The sequence below is a fragment of the Schistocerca piceifrons genome, chromosome 6, assembly GCF_021461385.2.
Source record: "Schistocerca piceifrons isolate TAMUIC-IGC-003096 chromosome 6, iqSchPice1.1, whole genome shotgun sequence".
NCBI classification, from domain to species: Eukaryota; Metazoa; Arthropoda; class Insecta; order Orthoptera; family Acrididae; genus Schistocerca; species Schistocerca piceifrons.
The window spans coordinates 432,889,620-432,909,825 of record NC_060143.1 but is presented as its reverse complement, the minus strand read 5'-3'; the positions used below and the strand labels follow the sequence as shown (position 1 = coordinate 432,909,825).

The window sequence follows — 20,206 nt, the reverse complement described above, 5'->3', positions numbered from 1 at the left end:
TAAAGAACCACCTTTCGGTGTCTTTATAAAAATCGTTAACTTTGCCCTCTATTTGTAAACTATTGGAAAATAGTAAGAAAATGAAAATTTATGTTTTAAAACCTGGTACAGGTAAGTTATTACACACAGTTTTAAATATATCGCGCAATTACTTCTGAAGATATGAAAAGCTTAACTTCACATTTTTTAAGCAGACCAACTTCACCTAAGAGAACGCAAAAAGTTGTAAAGGATGATCTAGTTTTGTTCCTTTCAAGAAAGTACTGCTGGAGATATATTTAAAAGTTGCTGAAAACTCACTAACAGCCCACTGTTGATAGCTGCAATAGGGGGTCGAACAAATAAAGATATCTCCAAAAGTATTTAATTGGTCATCATGCGGCTTCACCAATGTTTACAGGGAACAAGTGCAAATGCTCACACAATATTTTAGCAAAATCCATGACAGTCATGTGGAAATCTCTAGACCACTTCGTATGGAATGACTCTGTAGTTATTTGGAGATGATGAGGCTTGCACAGGATATGGTAGTGTAGAAATCTGTACCAAACTAACCTTTGGACCAAAGACCACAAGCAAAAGTAAAGGGTGAAATAGTTCTTGTTCGACATACCATTCATTCCGATGGATCTCCAGCTCTATCATACGAGAGAACTATCTGAAATATTAAGCCATTCTCTTCATATGTGCTTCCTTGTTTTTTTAAGTACTCTTTCTGTCTTATGTGTGCAGTCATATGTGAATCGCTACACCATAAGCTAATTAAAGGTCTGACAGAGGACAATTTCCAAGAGTGCTTAGTATACATCATTTATCATTGCCTTACCTACGTATTAAGTGATTACCTGTATTCCTTCGGTTACCTGTTACATGAAATTTAATTTGTGCATGGCAATGTGTATTTCTTTTATTGGTGTCCTGTATTATTTTACATATCAGTTTTCATGTACAATTCAAAACTACTATCAGAGTAGCCTTGAACTGTCATTTTTGGGTTGCCAATTTCCTTACCTTATACATTATTCAGCACACAATGATCTTCTTGAATCCTCTCTACCAATTGCTTGTTTTCAGAACTACCTAAAATTTCATCATTTCTGTCACAACCATTCTGTTATGTTTGTCAGACTGTCTTGTGCAACTTCCTGTTTTCTCTGCAATTCACTATATTAAGTACACAATATTAATACAATTGTCTATTCAAAGAACCCACTTTTCATCACCTAAATAATGCAGTAAAATAAAAATGTTGGGGGTAACTTTTGAAGTGTGAATGACAAATTTTGTTTTAAAAAGTTATGCTTTGATGCGGTATACTTCAGGATGATAGCATGAAGATAACCTATTGCCATTTCTACTTTACACTATGCAGATTCTGACTATGAACTTATATAGTACACAAGGTACTGCTTCATAATATTTTTAAAAATAAGACTTAAGCTGTATGTCTCAATTGTAGTGGTGAAAAATGGAATTCTCACCAGGCAGCACAAAAAATACCCCTCCACCCACACACACAACTGACAACAACTACATTCTAGTTAAACAGTTGCAGCAATGGGTGGATGAATTTACTTACCAACTTTGCTGCTGGATGTGTGACGTTCATCTGCTTCAGAATTGTTGCCCCATCATTTGTAATAGTAACTTCACCATTGCTGGCTTGTATCTGTGGAAAGGAAAAGTTACATGTATGTGAATACATTTAATTCTGTGAAGATTATTTACCACATTTGACAAATGTACATATTAAAGCTTATGATGCTCATTTTATCAGCAGGTTAACTATATTCATAGTCTACCTACTGCATATGAAATAATGAAAGGACATCTAATAATATGGGCTTCATAATGGAAAGTAGGCGATAGTATGAGAACATGTCTACGACAATGACTGTTGCTGGATGGGACCAAACTGCATGGTCACTGGTACCTACAAAGACAGAATGTTTAAAAGTAGTTGATGATGCACACCAAAATGTATGGTTGCTTTCCGGGAGACCAGTAGCAACGGTGAAGAGGTGTAATCCCCAGGGAAATAAGTAAGATTTCAGATTTCAGATTTTTTGTCATAGTAGTAGCACAGCACAGTAGTGGAGTAAAGGGAGAAGGTTCACCTTCCATGCTCATCCCCTATATCAACCACAACAAGGGGGACTCGTACCTTTTTATAATAACTGCATAATCTTATAAAATGCAGAGTTCACTTGGCAGCTACTTCAAGTCAAAAAGTAGGAGGCGTTATGAATCATCCAACTTCAGTCCTCTCTGCATGTTGGTCAGAATAATGTATTCCACAAGTAAATGGGCGACTGTCACGACAGCACCATATTCACATCACAGTGAGCCCATCACTTTGGGAATAAAACCTTTGGTACAACTGCTGTGGCCCATGTGCAGTCTGCACAGCAAGACATTCTTTCCGAGAAGCTCTTTGAGACATCTTCCTCGCAGCTGTGGTTCCCTTAACCAGTCTTAATCTGTTGTACGTTGTTCTAGCTGGCCATTCTTCTTCCCATCCTTTTTAGAATAAGGTGCCATAGTTGGGACTGTACGGCAGTAGTGGAGGTTCTGATGCTGAGAAGTTCTTTAGACATTGTCTTCTGATCAGCCAGTTCATTTCCTGTAATCACCAAGTGGCATGGCATCCAAATTAATGTAACATGGATGCCGGCAACATACTGTTCTGCTAGCTGGTCCTGAATGTTACATTCACATACACTGGGTGTAACACAGATAATAGTTTGTAAACAGCTTCGCTCATTGAGCTACTCTTCTGAGATTTTATGTGGCACAGGGCCTAGGTGACTGCTGTAAGTTTAGCAGTAAACACTCTACAAGCATTCAGTAAAGATTTCTGTTCAGAACAATCACTGGAAGAAAAAGCAAAATTCACTCAGTTGTTAAGACCAATCATTAGAAGATTATTGGATTGGTGTTCTCCTTTGAATTGTGGCACAGGCCGAGTTACTTGCCACAGAGATGCAGCAGGACAAGATAATCTTGCACATTCCAATGGAGGAAGTTTGAGGTCATTTCTCAGAGCTTCCAGATGCGTCCTTGTTGGTTTGTCTGCTCTGGGTCAGCTCGTAAAGAGCCTGTATTGATAGTGGCAGAAAAGAACTGAGCGACTGGGTGATTTAGCATATGGAGAACTGTCACTGCAAAATTGGGGTACATGAAAGAAACCTCCACGAAGATTGCAATAAGAGAAGACCAAGAAATTAGTAGCAATGGGGTGTACCCTGGGCAATGTCAGAAGACGCTACAAAGCGCGCTGATGGCATATCCTCTCACAACAGGTCTCCATTCAAATGGACTGCATCCCGACCTGTCTCTCTAAAGACCATCCCCCCCCCCCCCCCCCCCACATAAACGCCGATGGATTTTCGTGATAGAAAGAAGTTTTAGTAGCATAAATATAAATGTGACCTTCTGTTAGTCCAGGAAACACACAGGAGAAGTACTAAACATTGTCCAGGAATTGCTGGTAAGGAATTAAGACTGGAAAGGCCTCATGACCAATACGGCAGTGCCGTCTTTGCCAGATCACATCAGCCTCACTGACTGAAAACAATAACATCGAGCTCCTCACAGAGCTAACTCCATTCTTCTGTGTAATATCAGCCTACAAAACAACCGATGCCAATTTCACCATTAAAACACCAGCCAACATCAATGATCAGGACATGAACTTTGTCATATGCAATTTCAATTGCAGAAGCACATCATGGGGATACCCAGACACTGACACAAATGGAATGAGTGTAGAAAACATGGGGTGAGGCTCATGACCTACATCTGATCTACGATCTGAAGATCCCACCTTCCTTTAACAGTGGCAGGTGGAAAAGAGGGTACAACCCAGACGACATCTTTGTTTGTCGGAGGGCCCATCCCCTGTACCCAACACAGACCTGTCATATGCACTGTGAATCCTGTAGTAGTGCCTGAAGATGTACCATTCAAGAGGACGTTTAACTTCAGGAAGACAGACTGGCAGAAGTTCAGTGAAGAGCTCGACTCAAAAGTGATAAACATTCCACCACAACCTGAAATATACGAAACCTTCATCAAATGCGTCCAATAAGTTTCAAGGAAAACTATTCCAACAGGATGTAGAACTCAGTATGTTTCAGGCATGTCCAGTGATGACAAACTGTTGTTAGAACGATAACAAACTCTCTATGAAGAGGATCCACTTGCAGAAGAAACTATTCAAGCTGGTGAAATATTACAGCAAGCCATTTCAGCAACTCACAAGACGAATTGGAGTAACCTGGTAGAGAATACAGACATGAAGCTGAACAGTAGACAAATCTGGAAACTGCTTAAAAACCTGAATGGCGATCCTGTAAAATCACAAGGCAATTTTACAAATAAACTCCTAATAAAGCAGCAACCCGGCTCCTGCAGAATAGCAAAATTTAAGGAAGGATGCCCAAAGAAGCTCTTCAGCATGACCCAAACAGAGCATTATTTTCTTAGGGATTCTTTCTCCATGGCTGAACTCGAAGCTGCCATTTCCAGTTTGAAGATGCATAAGGCTGCAGGTGTCGATGACCTTAGAGTTAAATAGATAAAGAACTTCAGCTGTGAAACGATGGAGTGGCTACTAAGCTTAATGAACACCTGTGTCGCAAAGCTACACATCCCCAAAATGTGGCGGTAGTTTCGAGTCATTGCAGTATTTAAGCCTGGGAAGGAACCAAATGATGCCAAAAAATGCCAAACCATCAAGATATTAGAACAGCTGGTACTTAACCGAATCAGTGCCACCCTTAAAGTGAAGTTTATCCCACAACAAGCACGCTTTCATGCTGGCAAATCATGCTGTAGTCAGATCTTTAATCTAACCCAGCACATTGAGGACGGTTTTGAGTGTGGTGAGATTACTGCAGTCACTTTTGTTGATCTAACAGCTGCATAGGAAAGTGTTAAAGTGTATGACCTTACTAAGGATTACCAACTAACATCCCTTATTAGCACCTTCCTGCAGAACAGAAGATTCGTAGTTTTATTACAGGGTAAGAGGAATAGATGGCGAACGCAGAAGAACAGCCTCTCCCAAGGCAGTGTGCTTACTCCAGGGCTGTACAATATCTACAAAAATGATCAACCAACACCAGCAAGTACTAGGCGCTTCATCTAAGCCAATGATACAGCAGTAGCTGTTCAGGGACCAAACTTTAAAGAAGTAGAGGGGGAAAACTGTCTCTAACAATGGATGAACTCCCCAAATTCTATGATGCCAACCACCTGAAGCCCAATCCCAATAAAACTCAACTGAGTGCCTTCCACTTACAAAACAGTGAATCACAGCAAAAGCTGGATTTCACATGGCAAGGAGAGCAACTGAGAAATTGCCCAACACCAGTCTATCTAGGTGTCAGACTGGACAGGGCTCTAACGTACAGGCAGCAATTTCTAAATGTGAAACAGAAAGTTATTGCTAGCAATGAGATACTTAAGAAGCCGATTGGCAGCAGCTGGGGAGCCAACCTGCACCCCCTAAGGACTTCAGCATTTGCTCTTTGTGCATGATCCACTGAGTATGCTGCTCTTGTGTGGAACACTTCAGCTCATGCTAAGTAAGTTGATATTGTGGTCAACGATACTACAAGGATCATCTCAGGATGCTTGAAGCCAACACCAGTGCAGAAATTGTATCTGATTGCTGAAATAGCCCCACCCAATATCTGGAGGGCCACTGCCGAAGACAATGAGAGAACAAAGCAGGAGAATGGCCGCCGACATCCCCTGTATGGTCATCAGGCAGCAACATCCCGCCTTAAATCCTGCACGAATTTCCTTTGTAGGACTGCGCCACTCAAGGGAACACCAGAAGCAATTTGTCTTGCAACATGGAAGAGCTCACTGCCCATAGACGTATCACCAAAAGAAGAATTAGTTCCTGGCACAGACCTACAATACCCTGTATGGAGGTCCCTCAACCACCCAAGAGTGGGCATCCCTCGATGCAAGACCAACCTGAAGAAATGGGGAATCCTTCCCATGAGCACAGACGCCTCTTGCAACTGCAGGGCTGACGAAGATCCAAGCCATCTATTTGTATGCCCCCTCATGGACAACCAGTGCACAACACAAGATGTTTATGAAGGAAATGACAAAGCTATCACAGCTGCTATTTTTTGGAAATGCTGACCGGGCATAGAAATGAATGAATGAATGACTTCAGCCCCTGCTAGAAGACTGTTGGTGAGACGTGTGCAAAAGATGCCACTCATCAGTTTCTTAGTTTTGTGATGGACAGCATTGAGCAGTGTAATATCGATGGAGTTGCTGAACCAAACGTGAAAGTATCTTCAAAAAAGCATGTGATCAGCTCCAGGGTTGGTGCTGATGTGTAACTACAGTGCACTGAGCTTCACAATACAGTTTGTTTCCAGTTGGTGTACATACGTGAAAACTGTGTTGGTTGACTATCATGGAGAAGACTCAACCAGTTCTAGTAATTTATTTTCTAGGTCGAGTTCAGAGAGATGACAGGCTGTTTTGAGCCTGCAGAAATGCATAACTCTGGCATCTGATGGACAGTTTGAAGCCCTGTTTCTGCCTTCAAGATCATTCTCTGGGAAGAGGAAAGAAAGAGAGAGAGAGAGAGAGAGAGAGAGAGAGAGAGAGAGAGAGAGAGAGAGAGAGAGAGAGAGAGAGAGAGAGGAAGAAATTGTTTCTCGGGAGCATGTAACCCCTATACCTAATGTTTCCTGTTCTATTTCTACAATGCCATTAGTCACAGTCTGAATTGATCTTCCCTTCCTTTCCTTGTGCCGTTGTCCCACATCAGTGCAGGGTCAGCATGGTTATTAATGGAATTTGCGTGGGTAATTTAACACTTTGGAGACCAAGCCCCAGCATAACTCAGGCCACAATGCTGTGTTCAAAAGACCTAATCTGAGTATAGCTTGAGACACGATTTTCTCACTGTACGAGCCGCCTATGCTCAAAAACTGGACTGACTCATTCATATGAGAACAATGTACGGAGGTCTCACTATCTGTTCCTTGACAGGTGATGCCTTCTGTTGTCAATTTCCAGAATTATTTCAAAAGAAACATTAGCAAACGTAATAGCCGCTGTTGCAAATGGCTGAGCCAATATGTGATCATGTTGATGACATTTTATGCATGTACCCGCTAGGTTTCACAGTTTTCTGTAATTCTGTTACAAATATGTCACATTTGCTGAGTGAACAAGAAATTTTACAGGCTCAAGAGGAAGGAATTGTTCAGTAACTCACCTCATACTCCTTTTGGAAGGTTGGTTTTATTTTAAAATTTGTAATCTATAAAAGAACTACAGTAAATACAAAAAATAAATCTTGAAGCTTGGTCATTATTAGCTCTTGAAGATATTATTACATATGTGCCAATAATACTTTAAATAATGACATAAATGGCCAGTTTTCTAAGTCCAACAATCTTCTAAGTGGTCTGACGCCATTCACCACCTTCCACAGAGTGTGTGTACCCCCAACTGTCTGCATATAGTGTTATTCATGTGAAAGTATGTGAAAGTTTTCTAAATGTATGCTAATCATTTATAGGGTGTATACGTGGACAAGAAAAAAAAATCCCAGATTTTCTGGTTAAAAATACACCTTTTCCCAGGTGAAAATTCACTTTCTCCCAGGTGAAAGTACACTTTTTTCCTGCATTAAGTGACAATATACTTTCCTTCGACCCTGTAAAACTTATCAACCCTTTGAGTAGTAAAGGCTTTATATACTGGTATAGAAATTCCTGTGAAATGAAACCCAGCAAGAAACAATACATTTTGTAAAGATCTTTGGTATGTGTCAACATTTACAGTGATTAATGGAAAATCTCGTATAAAGATGTGAAAAACGGTTCAAATGGCTCTGAGCACTATGGGACTTGACATCTGAGGTCATCAGTCCCCTAGAACTTAGAACTACTTAAACCTAACTAACCTAAGGACATCACACACATCCATACCCGAGGCAGGATTCGAACCTGTGACCATAGCGGTCACGCGGTTCCAGACCGAAGCGCATAGAACCGTTCGGCCACTAACAAAGAGATAGAGGGGCTGGCCAGTACTTACCTCAGCTCAGTACAGCCGATAGATTCACAAAACAGAACAAAAAATTTACATTCCTAGCTTTCGGAATTTTGTTCCTTCATCAGCGAGGAGAGGGGGGGAAAAAAAGGGAAGGAGGGAAAGTGGATTCAGTTACTCACAACCCAGGTTATGAAGCAACAGAGAAAGGTAAATGGGGAGGGTAGCAAGAATGGAGGCATGGTTGTCAGAGGGAAGCCAAAGATATTCTACTGTTAAGTACTGTGCCAGCTACAAACTAAAGAGGATGCATACAGAAGTAAAGAGGTATATAGTATAAAGATAAACACAACTATGTAGGATGAAAAGATGCGTGAATGGCTAAAGAGGAGAGGGAAAAAGGAGAAGACTGTAGAGTAAATGGGAGTGAGGTTGGTTAACGTAGGTTCAGTCCAGGGGGATGGTGGGATGAAAGGATGTGTTGGAGTGCAAGTTCCCATTCCGCAGTTCCGAGGGACTAGTGTTGGGTGGTAGAAGCCAAATGGCACGTACGTTGTAGGATGTCACGGAGGTAACATCCTTGTCAAACCCTACAATATTCCCAGACCAACTTCTCTACCCAGCGGTTCCTACCCCTGTAATCAACCCCCCGGCAAAACCTACCCCATGCATCCCCCCACAATCACCTAGTCCAGCCCCACTACTGGTAAAACATACATAATTCAAGGCAAGGCCACATGTGAAACAACACATGTCATTTATCAGTTGACATGCCTGCACTGCACAGCCTTTTACATCAATATGACGACAACTAAACTGGCTGAGCGCACGAAAGGGCACAGACGAACTGTCCGCCTAGGAGATGTTCAATTCCCAGTAGCAGAGCATGCCATCCAGCATAATTCTAGGGATCTAGGAACCTGCTGAAACGTATGTGCCATTTGGCTTCTCCCCCCCAACACCAGTCCCTAGGAACTGCGGAGATGGGAACTTTCACTCCAACACATCCTCTCATCCCGCCATCCCCCTGGACTGAACCTACGTTAACCAACCTCACTCCCATTTACTCTACAGTCTTCTCCTTTTTCCCCTCTCCTCTTTAGCCATTCACGCATCTTTTCATCCTACATAGTTGTGTTTATCTTCATACTGTATACCTCTTTACTTCTGTATGCACCCTCTTTGGTTTGTAGCTGGCACAGTACTTAACAGTAGACTATCTGTGGCTTCCCACTGACAACCATGCCTCCATCCTTTCTACCCTCCCTGTTTACCTTTCCCTGTTGCTTCATAACCTGGGCTGTGAGTAACTGAATCCACTTTCCCTTCTTTCCCCTCTCCTCCCTGATGAAGGAACAAAGTTCAGAGAGCTTGGAATGTAAATTTTCTGTTCTGTTTTGTGTATCTATCGGCTGTACTGAGCTAAGTACTGGCCAGCACCTCTTTCTCTTTGTTAGTATTTGTTCAACATTTACAGTGTATGTATTTGTATTACAGAAGTATAAGCACAAACTCCACTAAATACCACACAATAGCTTCCAAAACACTGAAATCTAGACTGCAACGCACTTTTGCCAAGCAATTGTAGCTCATATATACTTGAAAAAAGAGACAGCATTGGTCGTATATTTTTTACTATTGCAAAATCGATTTTCTGTCACTGAGTGACCATCTTCAGTGCTATATTGTATAACGGCCGTAAGCTTAGTGACAACAGTGCATCCCAATTTAAGTTATACAATATAGCACTGAAGATGGTCACTCAGTGACAGAAAATCGATTTTGCAATAGTAAAAAATATACGACCAATGCTTACGGCCGTAAGCTTAGTGACAACAGTGCATCCCAATTTAAGTTATACAATATAGCACTGAAGATGGTCACTCAGTGACAGAAAATCGATTTTGCAATAGTAAAAAATATACGACTAATGCTGTCTCTTTTTTCGAGTATACCTGTTATCTGGTCGTAGTGCACAAGACAACATGGAGTCGCCAATCAATTGTAGCTCATGTCACGTGATCTCGTCAGCCAATCACAGCAGATACTCAGAGTGATAAGACATGTGACCCAGTCAGCCAACAACATCAGTGGCAAATAGTGCGAACACACAAATTAGAAAATTAATGGTTTAAATTAATATGCATACATGCAGCTACCATGGAAAAACTAAGCTTTCACATGTAATATTTATCAACATGGATGAAGTGAAAGATACATGAAAACTCACCTTCAAACTTGGTTTTTTTAGTGCGTGTTGCCCTTTAAGAGATGAAACACAGATGTGGCAGTAAAATTTTAAGTAATGGACTGAAATTTTTCTAGGTACTTGGTCCTCAGTGTTAAATTTTGAATGAATCTAACACTTCATGATTTAACAAAAAACAAAGATGATGTGACTTACCAAACGAAAGCGCTGGCAGGTCGAAAGACACACAAACAAACAAACACAAACATACACACAAAATTTAGGCTTTCGCAACAAACTGTTGCCTCATCAGGAAAGAGGGAAGGAGATGGAAAGACGAAAGGATGTGGGTTTTAAGGGAGAGGGTAAGGAGTCATCCCAATCCCGGGAGCGGAAAGACTTACCTTAGGGGGAAAAAGGACGGGTATACACTCGCACACACACACACATATCCATCCACACATATACAGACACAAGCAGAAAGACGTATTGGTCTTTAAATAGGTCTGCTTGTGTCTGTATATGTGTGGATGGATATGTGTATGTCTGCGAGTGCATACCCGTCCTTTTTTCCCCCTAAGGTAAGTCTTTCCGCTCCCGGGATTGGGATGACTCCTTACCCTCTCCCTTAAAACCCAAATCCTTTCGTCTTTCCCTCTCCTTCCCTCTTTCCTGATGAGGCAACAGTTTGTTGCGAAAGCCTGAATTTTGTGTGTATGTTTGTGTTTGTTTGTGTGTCTTTCGACCTGCCAGTGCTTTCGTTTGGTAAGTCACATCATCTTTGTTTTTTGATAAATTTTTCCCATGTGGATTGTTTCCCTCTATTATATTAACTCCATGATTTAAGAAATTCATTGCACATTCTAGCATGTAACATAATTCATGTTGCTTAAAATGAAATTTTGAAAGTAATGCCTCTCAAACCACCAATCACAACATTTTCCCACCACCTGTTTGAAATATAAACAACTGTGAAGTCACACTCATTGAAATGCGGCCCACGAGAAAGATGCAGTGAAAGCAGTTTGCTGTTATGAAGTATTGCTTACTCTGTGAAACATTATCCTGCTTTTACGTACATTGTGTTTTGCTGTTGTAAATAGTGCATTTTCTTTGCAATTGAAGTTTTATTTTGGTTCTATTCTCTCATTTACGTTTTATTGCTGCAGTATTATTCTGCAGTAGCGGGCTAAAGTAAAATCCTTTGTTAGAGTATCAGTTCTTACCCATCAAAATGACAAAAATTTAACTGAAAACTAAAACAATGAAAAATTCCAAGGTTTTCCCCAGATTTCCCAGTTGTCCCCGAGGGTATGAGGTGCTGTCCAAAATTTTTGGGACCTGTTGAAAACCTTACCTTTGGACTAGTCACCATCACGAAGTAGTTCCCATCCACACTTACACACCAGTCCCAGCGCTTCTGGCACTGGTCAAACATTTTTCTGGGAGTCCTGTTCTTTGAGGGCGTTTATCACTGCCAGCAATGCTTCTTGAATCCTCTCTAGAGTGTCGAACCGACGGCCTTTCAACTTGAGTTTCACTTCTGAGAATAGCGTGAAGTCACAAGGTGCCAAATCTGGCGAGTATGATGGGTGGGGTGCAACCGCCATGTTGTTTTTTCCAAAAATGTCCTGCTGAGAAAGTATATATGACAGGGTGCGTTGTCATTATGCAGCAGCCAGTTCCCTTGATGCCCAAGTTCGGGCCGTCATCACTGCACGTTTTCGTCACAAAACATTACAGTAGTACGCAGAATTCACAGTATGGTTGGGTGAGACAAATTCTTTGAGCACAATTCCCTTGGTACCAAAGAAAACGATGATCATGCTCCTAACTTTACTCTTCACCTGTCTCGCTTTTTTGGGTCTTGGCCGGGCTCTTCCACTAGGATAATTGTTGCTTTGTCTCTGGGTCATAACTGTAAATTCAGCTCTCGTCGCCGGTGATAACCCGTGACAAGAAGGTTGGACCATCAGATGCAGTCCAACAAAGGTCCGTGCACACTTCAACACGCTGTGCCTTCTGATCAGCAGTCAAGATCCTTGGCACAAATTTTGCTGCGACACAATGCATGCCCAATTCATCAGTCAACATTCATTGACATGTCCCATAACCAATACCCACTTCATCCGCAAGGTCTTTAATGGTTCGACGCCAATCCACACAAACCAACTGTTGAAGTTTGGCAACAATGTCTGGCGTTGTGAGAGTAACCGGCCTTCCAGTGTGAGCATCATCTTTGACACCTGTACGGCCAGCCCTGAACTGAGCATGCCACTTAAACACACACGTACGGCTCATTCTCTGTCCCCCCGAACACTTGATGAATCATTGCAAGATTCTAGGTAGCACTTTCCCAGAGCTTCGCACAGAATTTGATACACACGCTCTGTTCTGTTCACGGATCCATCATAAAATCGCCACACACCAAACACAGAGATGGAAATCACTGTGGACATGCAACATGTCCTCCCAGCTGAATGCCACTTCACACACTGACCCATCAGACGTGCAGCTCTCACCACCTAGTGGTGGAAAGATTACTACTACTACTACTACTTTCCAGATGGTAGCACCAGTCCTGAAAATTTTGGATTCCACCTTGTATACAACCTGCATGTAAATGATGTGGGACTTAAGTACTAGCCCGGTACTCACCTAGTGGGATACAGGAAATCGCCTAAAAGGCCACATCCAAGTTGGCTGGTACACCAACCCTGTCATCAATCCGCTGGATAGATTCGATTCAGGGCACTCTTTCCCATCCTGGAAGTCGTGCTTTAACATGCACAGCTATCCAGGCAGGTTTGGACTGACTTTTCCTTGTTTGCTTTTGGTTTCAAATATCACCAACAGTTTCTCCTTATGCTTATGTTCATTTCGTCCAAGATTCTCTCCCCTTAAACATTTTGCTCTGTCACAAAAGTCCTTGTTCCTGCTTGCACAATGAATTGTCATATGCACAGATGGAGGTGATCATCTCTTTGGTACAACATTTCAGAGTGCAAGTGCATTCAAAAAGGTAATGAAACACCTTACCAAAATAGTAAAGAAGTACCATTAGGTTTGTATATCCTGTTGAAAATGATGTCATTAGTATCAGAAACACATTCCAACTGAATATGCAGTGTTTTTAAAGTAACCATCTCAGCATCCTGAATCAGGATGACCTTAACAAGTTTGATTTTGTAGCCACTTCGTGACCTCAGTCATTCGAAGAAGTGAGAGGAACAATTTACAGTACTGACCATTTGCACGCCTCACAAGCCACCAAGGACCAGTTATACTGTGAAGTTACTGGCAATAGACAAGCCAAACCCAAATAGATTGTACAGACTGTGGGCATGTGGACCTACATATTAACACAAGTTTTTTTTTTTTTAACAATGACAGAGCACTTTTTATGCAGCACAAAGTACAGCATGCCATTACTTTTTATGCAGCACAAAGTACAGCATGCCATTATGCCCACTGTGCACATTGATGATTGGCAAACTTCTGAAAATATTGCCAAATGTGTTGAAACATTTGTTTCTGAATGGCAATTAGTGACAAAATGCTTTGTCACTGTTGACACACGTTATGTGTATCGTTGTTCCTCTGGGTTGAGCTGATCACTCACTCAAGTTAGCAGTGTCAGATGCATTCAGCCGCTCTGAATCACCATTACTAAGACCCACAAGACAGAAATGTCATAAGATCTTCAAGTTTTTCAAAAGTGGCTCAGTCACATGAAACACAAATATTTATAATGAAAGAAAGAAATATCTAGACTATATAGAAACTCTAATATGCAGATACTTCAAGATACACAAGATCAACCTGGAAAATTACTTTCAGCTACATCATCTAGCTTTTTACATTTCAGTTACTGTAAAAGACCTGCAAAGTCTGGGATTTATAGAAGTATTTTGTTCATGTGTACCCCTTAAATTTGAACAAATAATACTGAAAGTGATTCTGATAATTAGTCTGATGAAAACATGAAGCCTTAATATAGATATATAAAAAAGGAATGGGAGAATTCATATAACTGGACAAAAAGAGAAGCTAAAGATAAATTCAATGCGATAAACAGTATCTTCAAGGCTGACTCCTAGTCAGAAACTAAATAAATTTTAAAAATTCAAAGAAAATTAATGAATGACATTTTTTTGCGAAAAAATACATCTGAAGTGGCAATATATGCATAAAAAACAAGAGATGTAGCCTATGTGCTTTTCTTTCTGTTCACAGCATTTCAGTATGTACTGAAAGAATTATTGGTGAAAGGTGCAAACCAGCGGGAAGAGATGGACAGAAGCAGCTATCATATTTGTAAAACAACCAAAATTGATACTTCAAACAATGGGAAATCCTGGGTGGAATCACAAGAATATGCAAACGATAGAGTACTACTCACCACATAGAGGCGGTGTTGTGAGCTCAATATTTTCTCAGTCTTTTTCATTGTGCCTGTCTGTGACTCAATGCCTCCAATAACTGATATTTCATGCACGAGATATGAAAGATGGTATCTAAGTAACATTTTGTTCATTTTTGAAATGCATCTCTTACTTGTCTTTTCTTGAAAGATGATATTTCAATTGTATTTAGTCACGCCCCTAGTAGTATCTCACATCTCATTTAAAGGTTAACATACGTAAGTGAAAACACTATTTGCTGGACACTGAGTGATAATTTTAATATTAAGCTTAAAAAACACCCTATTACACTATTTAATGAATGATTTGTACACCACTAGCAGTAATTACCATCGAAATAATTTATCTTTACAAGACTGCAAAAGCTCAACATGTATCACCAGGCACATGGCTGATCCAAATAGGTTTTGCTTTAGAGTGTTATTCTATGAGCACTGTATGACTTTTGCTTTCTTGAAGACCGACTGAAGAATTTTACAATACTGGTGCTAACAGAATCTCAAATCTTGACAAGTGATTGTTATTAATCACGTAGGGTTCTTTCTTCCTAGCATAAGGTATTTTAATCCCCCGGTTGCCCACATTTCTTTTAAGGAAAAACATGATTTAAAGCTTTCTGTCTCTCATATAAAATAATAATTACCTATGAGTAAGAAACACATGTAATCTGATAACTAGAAAAGACATCAACAATTAATGTGCAAGAAATTAATTTGAAGCTGTCTGAATGCGTGGTCTCACAGTGATATGAATAAAATCTGCTCAGGCTTCTAGCCCCATCAGGTGGTTAAAATTCCCAAAGCTCGTGGGATTTTAACCACCTGACATGGCTGTAAGCCAAGAAGATCTTAAGCTGTTAATTTTTCAATGTTCTGAATGACGAAAACCATACAATGTAAACTGTTTTGTGGGTTAATAAAGAAATCAATCAAGCAATGTGCTGTAGGAATATGTTGAAGAAAGAGTTAAATTTCCGTCACTGCCTACTTTATAAATTTCTGCCCAGCATTCTTTCAACAATTTCTCTCTGAACACTGTGATGAAGTCATTGTTTATGATTCTGCGACAATATCTTTCTTCTATGATCTGTTCCTAAACTGTCAGTAAATTTTATTAACATCTGACTATCACATTATTATAAACCACTGACCAAGATATTACATCCCAGTCTCTGCAAGTTACTGGATCTAACAAGAAACTTCCATAGCTACTGCACTATGTCCTTACATCAAAGCAGATAACTTTGTTATGGAAAACACCTGAAAGTTGGTTGTCAAGAACACTACCTAACATCAGTCAGTACTCTGACAGAAAATCAACATTAAAATCTCCACACACAATAACTGTTGTTCAGTTAAATCTGCATAACTTTGCTAAAACTGCTTCTAACTGCTTTAAGAAGGTACTTCCTGCAGGTGGTCTGTAAACGATCAGTAGTATGAACTTGTGTGTTTCTGGTCCACTATTGTTGCACAGTATTGAAAAAAATACAATACTCATTAGTTTGAAGAGCCTGAAACTTCATTTTTTTTGCATATACAGTTACTCCCCTTTATTTTTGTATTTCCTACAGCAGTATGATATTAGCCTGTATCCGTCAAGATAAATTTGTTCAATTTCAGTGATTCCCATATGATATTCTGATATGCATATCGGTCTACTGACGTTCCCTTTACATTTTCATTTTCCTGACTGGATTTGAGAAATTCATCTTTTCTTTACTAGGTCTTCTGATGTTTTTGATAGAAGGCTCTGTAAGGTCATTCCATGTACACTCAGATATTCTGGTGGATCCTAAGGTGACCATCACATGCTTTTAAAGACTGAGATTAACTGCATGTCTCCTGATGATGTCTGTGTTCCCCTCTGCAATGTTATGTGTCAGTTGGATGTCCTGTCATAACAAAGTCACAATGCACGGTTCAATAAACTTGACAATATGTGTTACGAAAAAATCTTATATCTCATCTTTAAGAGAACGCATTTTGTTTCTGGATGATGGCAAGGAAAGCAATGTTATATGCAAGGCAAAAGAAAAAATATATATCTTCTTTTGTTTCACTGAATTTGTCTGTTAATTCATATTAACAGAATAAGAATACATCAGTACATCTGTGCATCCAAGCTGTGTCTTTTAAATCTTTACATCGAAAAGACACTAAACAGTGAAATACAACATATGCTCTCGCCTTTTTACAGTTCTGAATTATAGGTCCACCACAAATATTTTTATGAACAGTTTTTCAAGAACTGCACATGGTTTTTATTTACCAATTCCCTGTGGTGGTGAATTTAGATGGTATGAGTAAGTGGCACTTTTATTTAATCTTTGCCAGTGAATAAAGTGAGTTAGGATATTATTCTTTGCAGCCAAGATTGCTACCAGATTTGTAAACATTTCAGCAAATAAAAAAATCAAGTTAAGATTCAACTGCTCCAGAGAGTCACCTTTAAGCGAAGGTAAGAAACACTAACGACAACGGAAACAGAAAACCGGTTGAAGCCAGACGTCAATGACAACGAAATCCTAAGTTCAGACTGGAATGTTCATTGTAAGGGTAGGATAGTCTCCAATGGTGGTGGCATGTTTATTGCAGTAAAAAATTCGATAAAATCTAGCAAGCTTTCATGGATTCCAAATGTGAATTAATCTGGGTGAAATTGAATATCAAAGAATGGTCAAAAAAGGTGATCAGATGTTTTTATAGACCACCTGTGTAAGGATCTGTAGTTGTAGAGCACTTCAGACAGAGCTTGCTGAATACCACTAGTAATTTTCCTGATCGTGCTGTTGTAATAGGGAGTGACTTCAACTAGACAGGTACAGATTGGGAGTGTTATGCCATCAAAACTGGTGCCAGAGACAAGGAATCGTGTGGCATTGTTCTGAATGTCTTGTCCGAAAATTACCTTGAGCAGATAGAGAACCTGGCAACAAACATAGCTGAACTTAGCAAATCAGTTAACGTAGAGGAAGGTATCAGTGATCATAAGGCTGTGACAGCATCTATGACGACAGGTCCTACATGGATTGTTAAGAAAGGTAGGAAGATATATTTGCTCAGCAAGGATGACAGGATACAAATTTCAGAATATCCCAGCTGTCAGGATCAAACATTCAGTGATGAGGATGATGATGTGGAGAACAAATGGAAAAAAATCAAATGCATAATTCAATATGCCCTAGACAAGTACATTCCGAGTAAGGTTTTAAGGGATGGGAAAGATCCACCATGGTTTAATAGCCATGTTAGAAAAGCGCTACATAAACAAAGAGCACTTCATCTCAGATTCATGACAAGTAAAAACACAGCTGACAGACAAAGCTGAATGAAGCAAAAATGAGCGTGAGGAGAGAAATGGGAGAAGAGTTCAATGATTTCGAAAGTAAGACATTGTCAACTGACCTGAGTAAAAAACCTAAGAGATTTTGATCATATGTAAAACCAGTAAGTGGGTCAAAATCATCTATTCATTCTCTCAGTAACCACAACGGCACCAAAAAGGAAGATAACAGAGAGAAAGCCAAAATACTGAATTCGCTCTTTCAAAATTGTTTCACCGCAGAAGATCGTAACACTGTCCCTCTTTTCAATCATCGTGCGAACATCAAAATGGCAGATATCGAGATGACGGATCGCGGAATTGAAAAAGCAGTTACAATCGCTTAGTAGCAGAAAGGCTCCAGGACCAGATGAGATACCTATAACATTCTATAAAGATTATGTGAAAGAAGTTTCTCCCCTTCTAGCAGTAATTTATCGTAGATTGCTTGAGCAACGAAAGGTACCTAACGACTGGAAAAAAGCACAGGTAAATCCCGTTTTTAAGAAAGGCCTTAAGACAGATCCACACAATTATAGACCTATATCATTCACGTCAATCTGTTGTGGAATTATGGAACATGTTTTACGCCTAAGAATTATGACATTCTTGGAAAATGAACAGCTCCTCTATAAAAATCACCGTGGATCCCGCAAACAAAGATCCTGCGAAGCTCTCGCTCTGCTCCTCCATGAGATCCACAGCGCAGTGGACAATGGCACTCAGGTTGATGCTGTGTTCCTTGATTTCAGTAAGGCATTTGATACCGTCCTGCATTGCCATTTAATGAAAAAAATATGAGCTTATGGAGTATTGGAGCAGACCTGCGACTGGGTTCAAGACTTTCTTGGAAATTGAAGTCAACAGGTCGCTCTTAACAGAACTAAATCGACAGATGCAAAGGTAATATCCGGTATACCACAGGGAAATGTGATAGAACCGTTGCTGTTCACAATATATATAAATGATCTAGTAGAAAGTGCAGGACGCTCTTTAAGGGTATTCGCAGATGATGCGATTGATTATACCAAAGTAGCAACACCAGAAGATAAGAATTTTCAGAATGACCTGCAGAGAATTGATGAATGGTGCAGACTCTGGCAGTTGACCCTGAACGTAAATAAATGTAACATATGCGCATACATAGGAAAAGAAATCCACTACTGTGCAGTTACACTATTGATGACAAACAGCTGGAGACAGCATCTGCCATAAAATATCTAGGCATAACTATCCAGAGCAACCCTAAGTGGAGTGATCATACAGGATGTTACAAAAAGGTATGGCCAAACTTTCAGGAAAAATTCCTCACACACAAATAAAGAAAAGATGTTATGTGGACATGTGTCCGGAAACGCTTAATTTCCATGTTAGAGCTCATTTTAGTTTCGTCAGTATGTATTGTACTAACTCGATTCACTGCCAGTTGGCCCAATTGAAGGAAGGTGATGTTGGCTTCGGTGCTAGTGTTGACATGCGACTCATTGCTCTACAGTTCTAGCACCAAGCACATCAGTATGTAGCATCAACAGGTTAGTGTTCATCACGAACGTGGTTTTGCAGTCAGTGCAATGTTTACAAATGTGGAGTTGGCAGATGCCCATTTGATGTATGGATTAGCACGGGGCAATAGCCGTGGCGCGGTACGTTTGTATCGAGACAGATTTCCAGAACGAAGATGTCCCGACAGGAAGACGTTCGAAGCAATTGATCGGCGTCTTATGGAGCACGGAACATTCCAGCCTATGACTCGCGACTGGGGAAGACCTAGAATGACGAGGACACTTGCAATGGATGAGGCAATTCTTCATGCAGTTGACGATAACCCTAATGTCAGCGTCAGAGAAGTTGCTGCTGTACAAGGTAACGTTGACCACGTCACTGTATGGAGAGCGCTACGGGAGAACCAGTTGTTTCAGTACCATGTACAGCGTGTGCAGACACTATCAGCAACTGATTGGCCTCCACGGGTACACTTCTGCGTATGGTTCATCCAACAATGTGTCAATCCTCATTTCAGTGCAAATGTTCTCTTTACGGATGAGGCTTCATTCCAACGTGATCAAATTGTAAATTTTCACAATCAACATGTGTGGGCTGATGAGAATCCGCATGCAATTGTGCAATCACGTCATCAACACAGATTTTCTGTGAACGTTTGGGCAGGCATTGTTGGTGATGTTCTTCCACCTACACTCAATGGAGCACGTTATCATGATTTCATACA

General features: G+C 40.4%; 1 protein-coding gene across 1 annotated transcript in view; it reads right to left on the bottom strand.

Moving 5' to 3' along the window:
• Window positions 1-20,206, bottom strand: part of LOC124802571 (T-complex protein 1 subunit delta) — a 100,443-nt gene that overhangs the window by 64,545 nt on the left and 15,692 nt on the right. Inside the window, exon 3 of the mRNA XM_047263443.1 lies at window positions 1,580-1,669. Within this exon, the coding sequence (XP_047119399.1) occupies window positions 1,580-1,669 (90 nt within the window). The remainder of the gene's footprint in view (window positions 1-1,579; window positions 1,670-20,206) is intronic.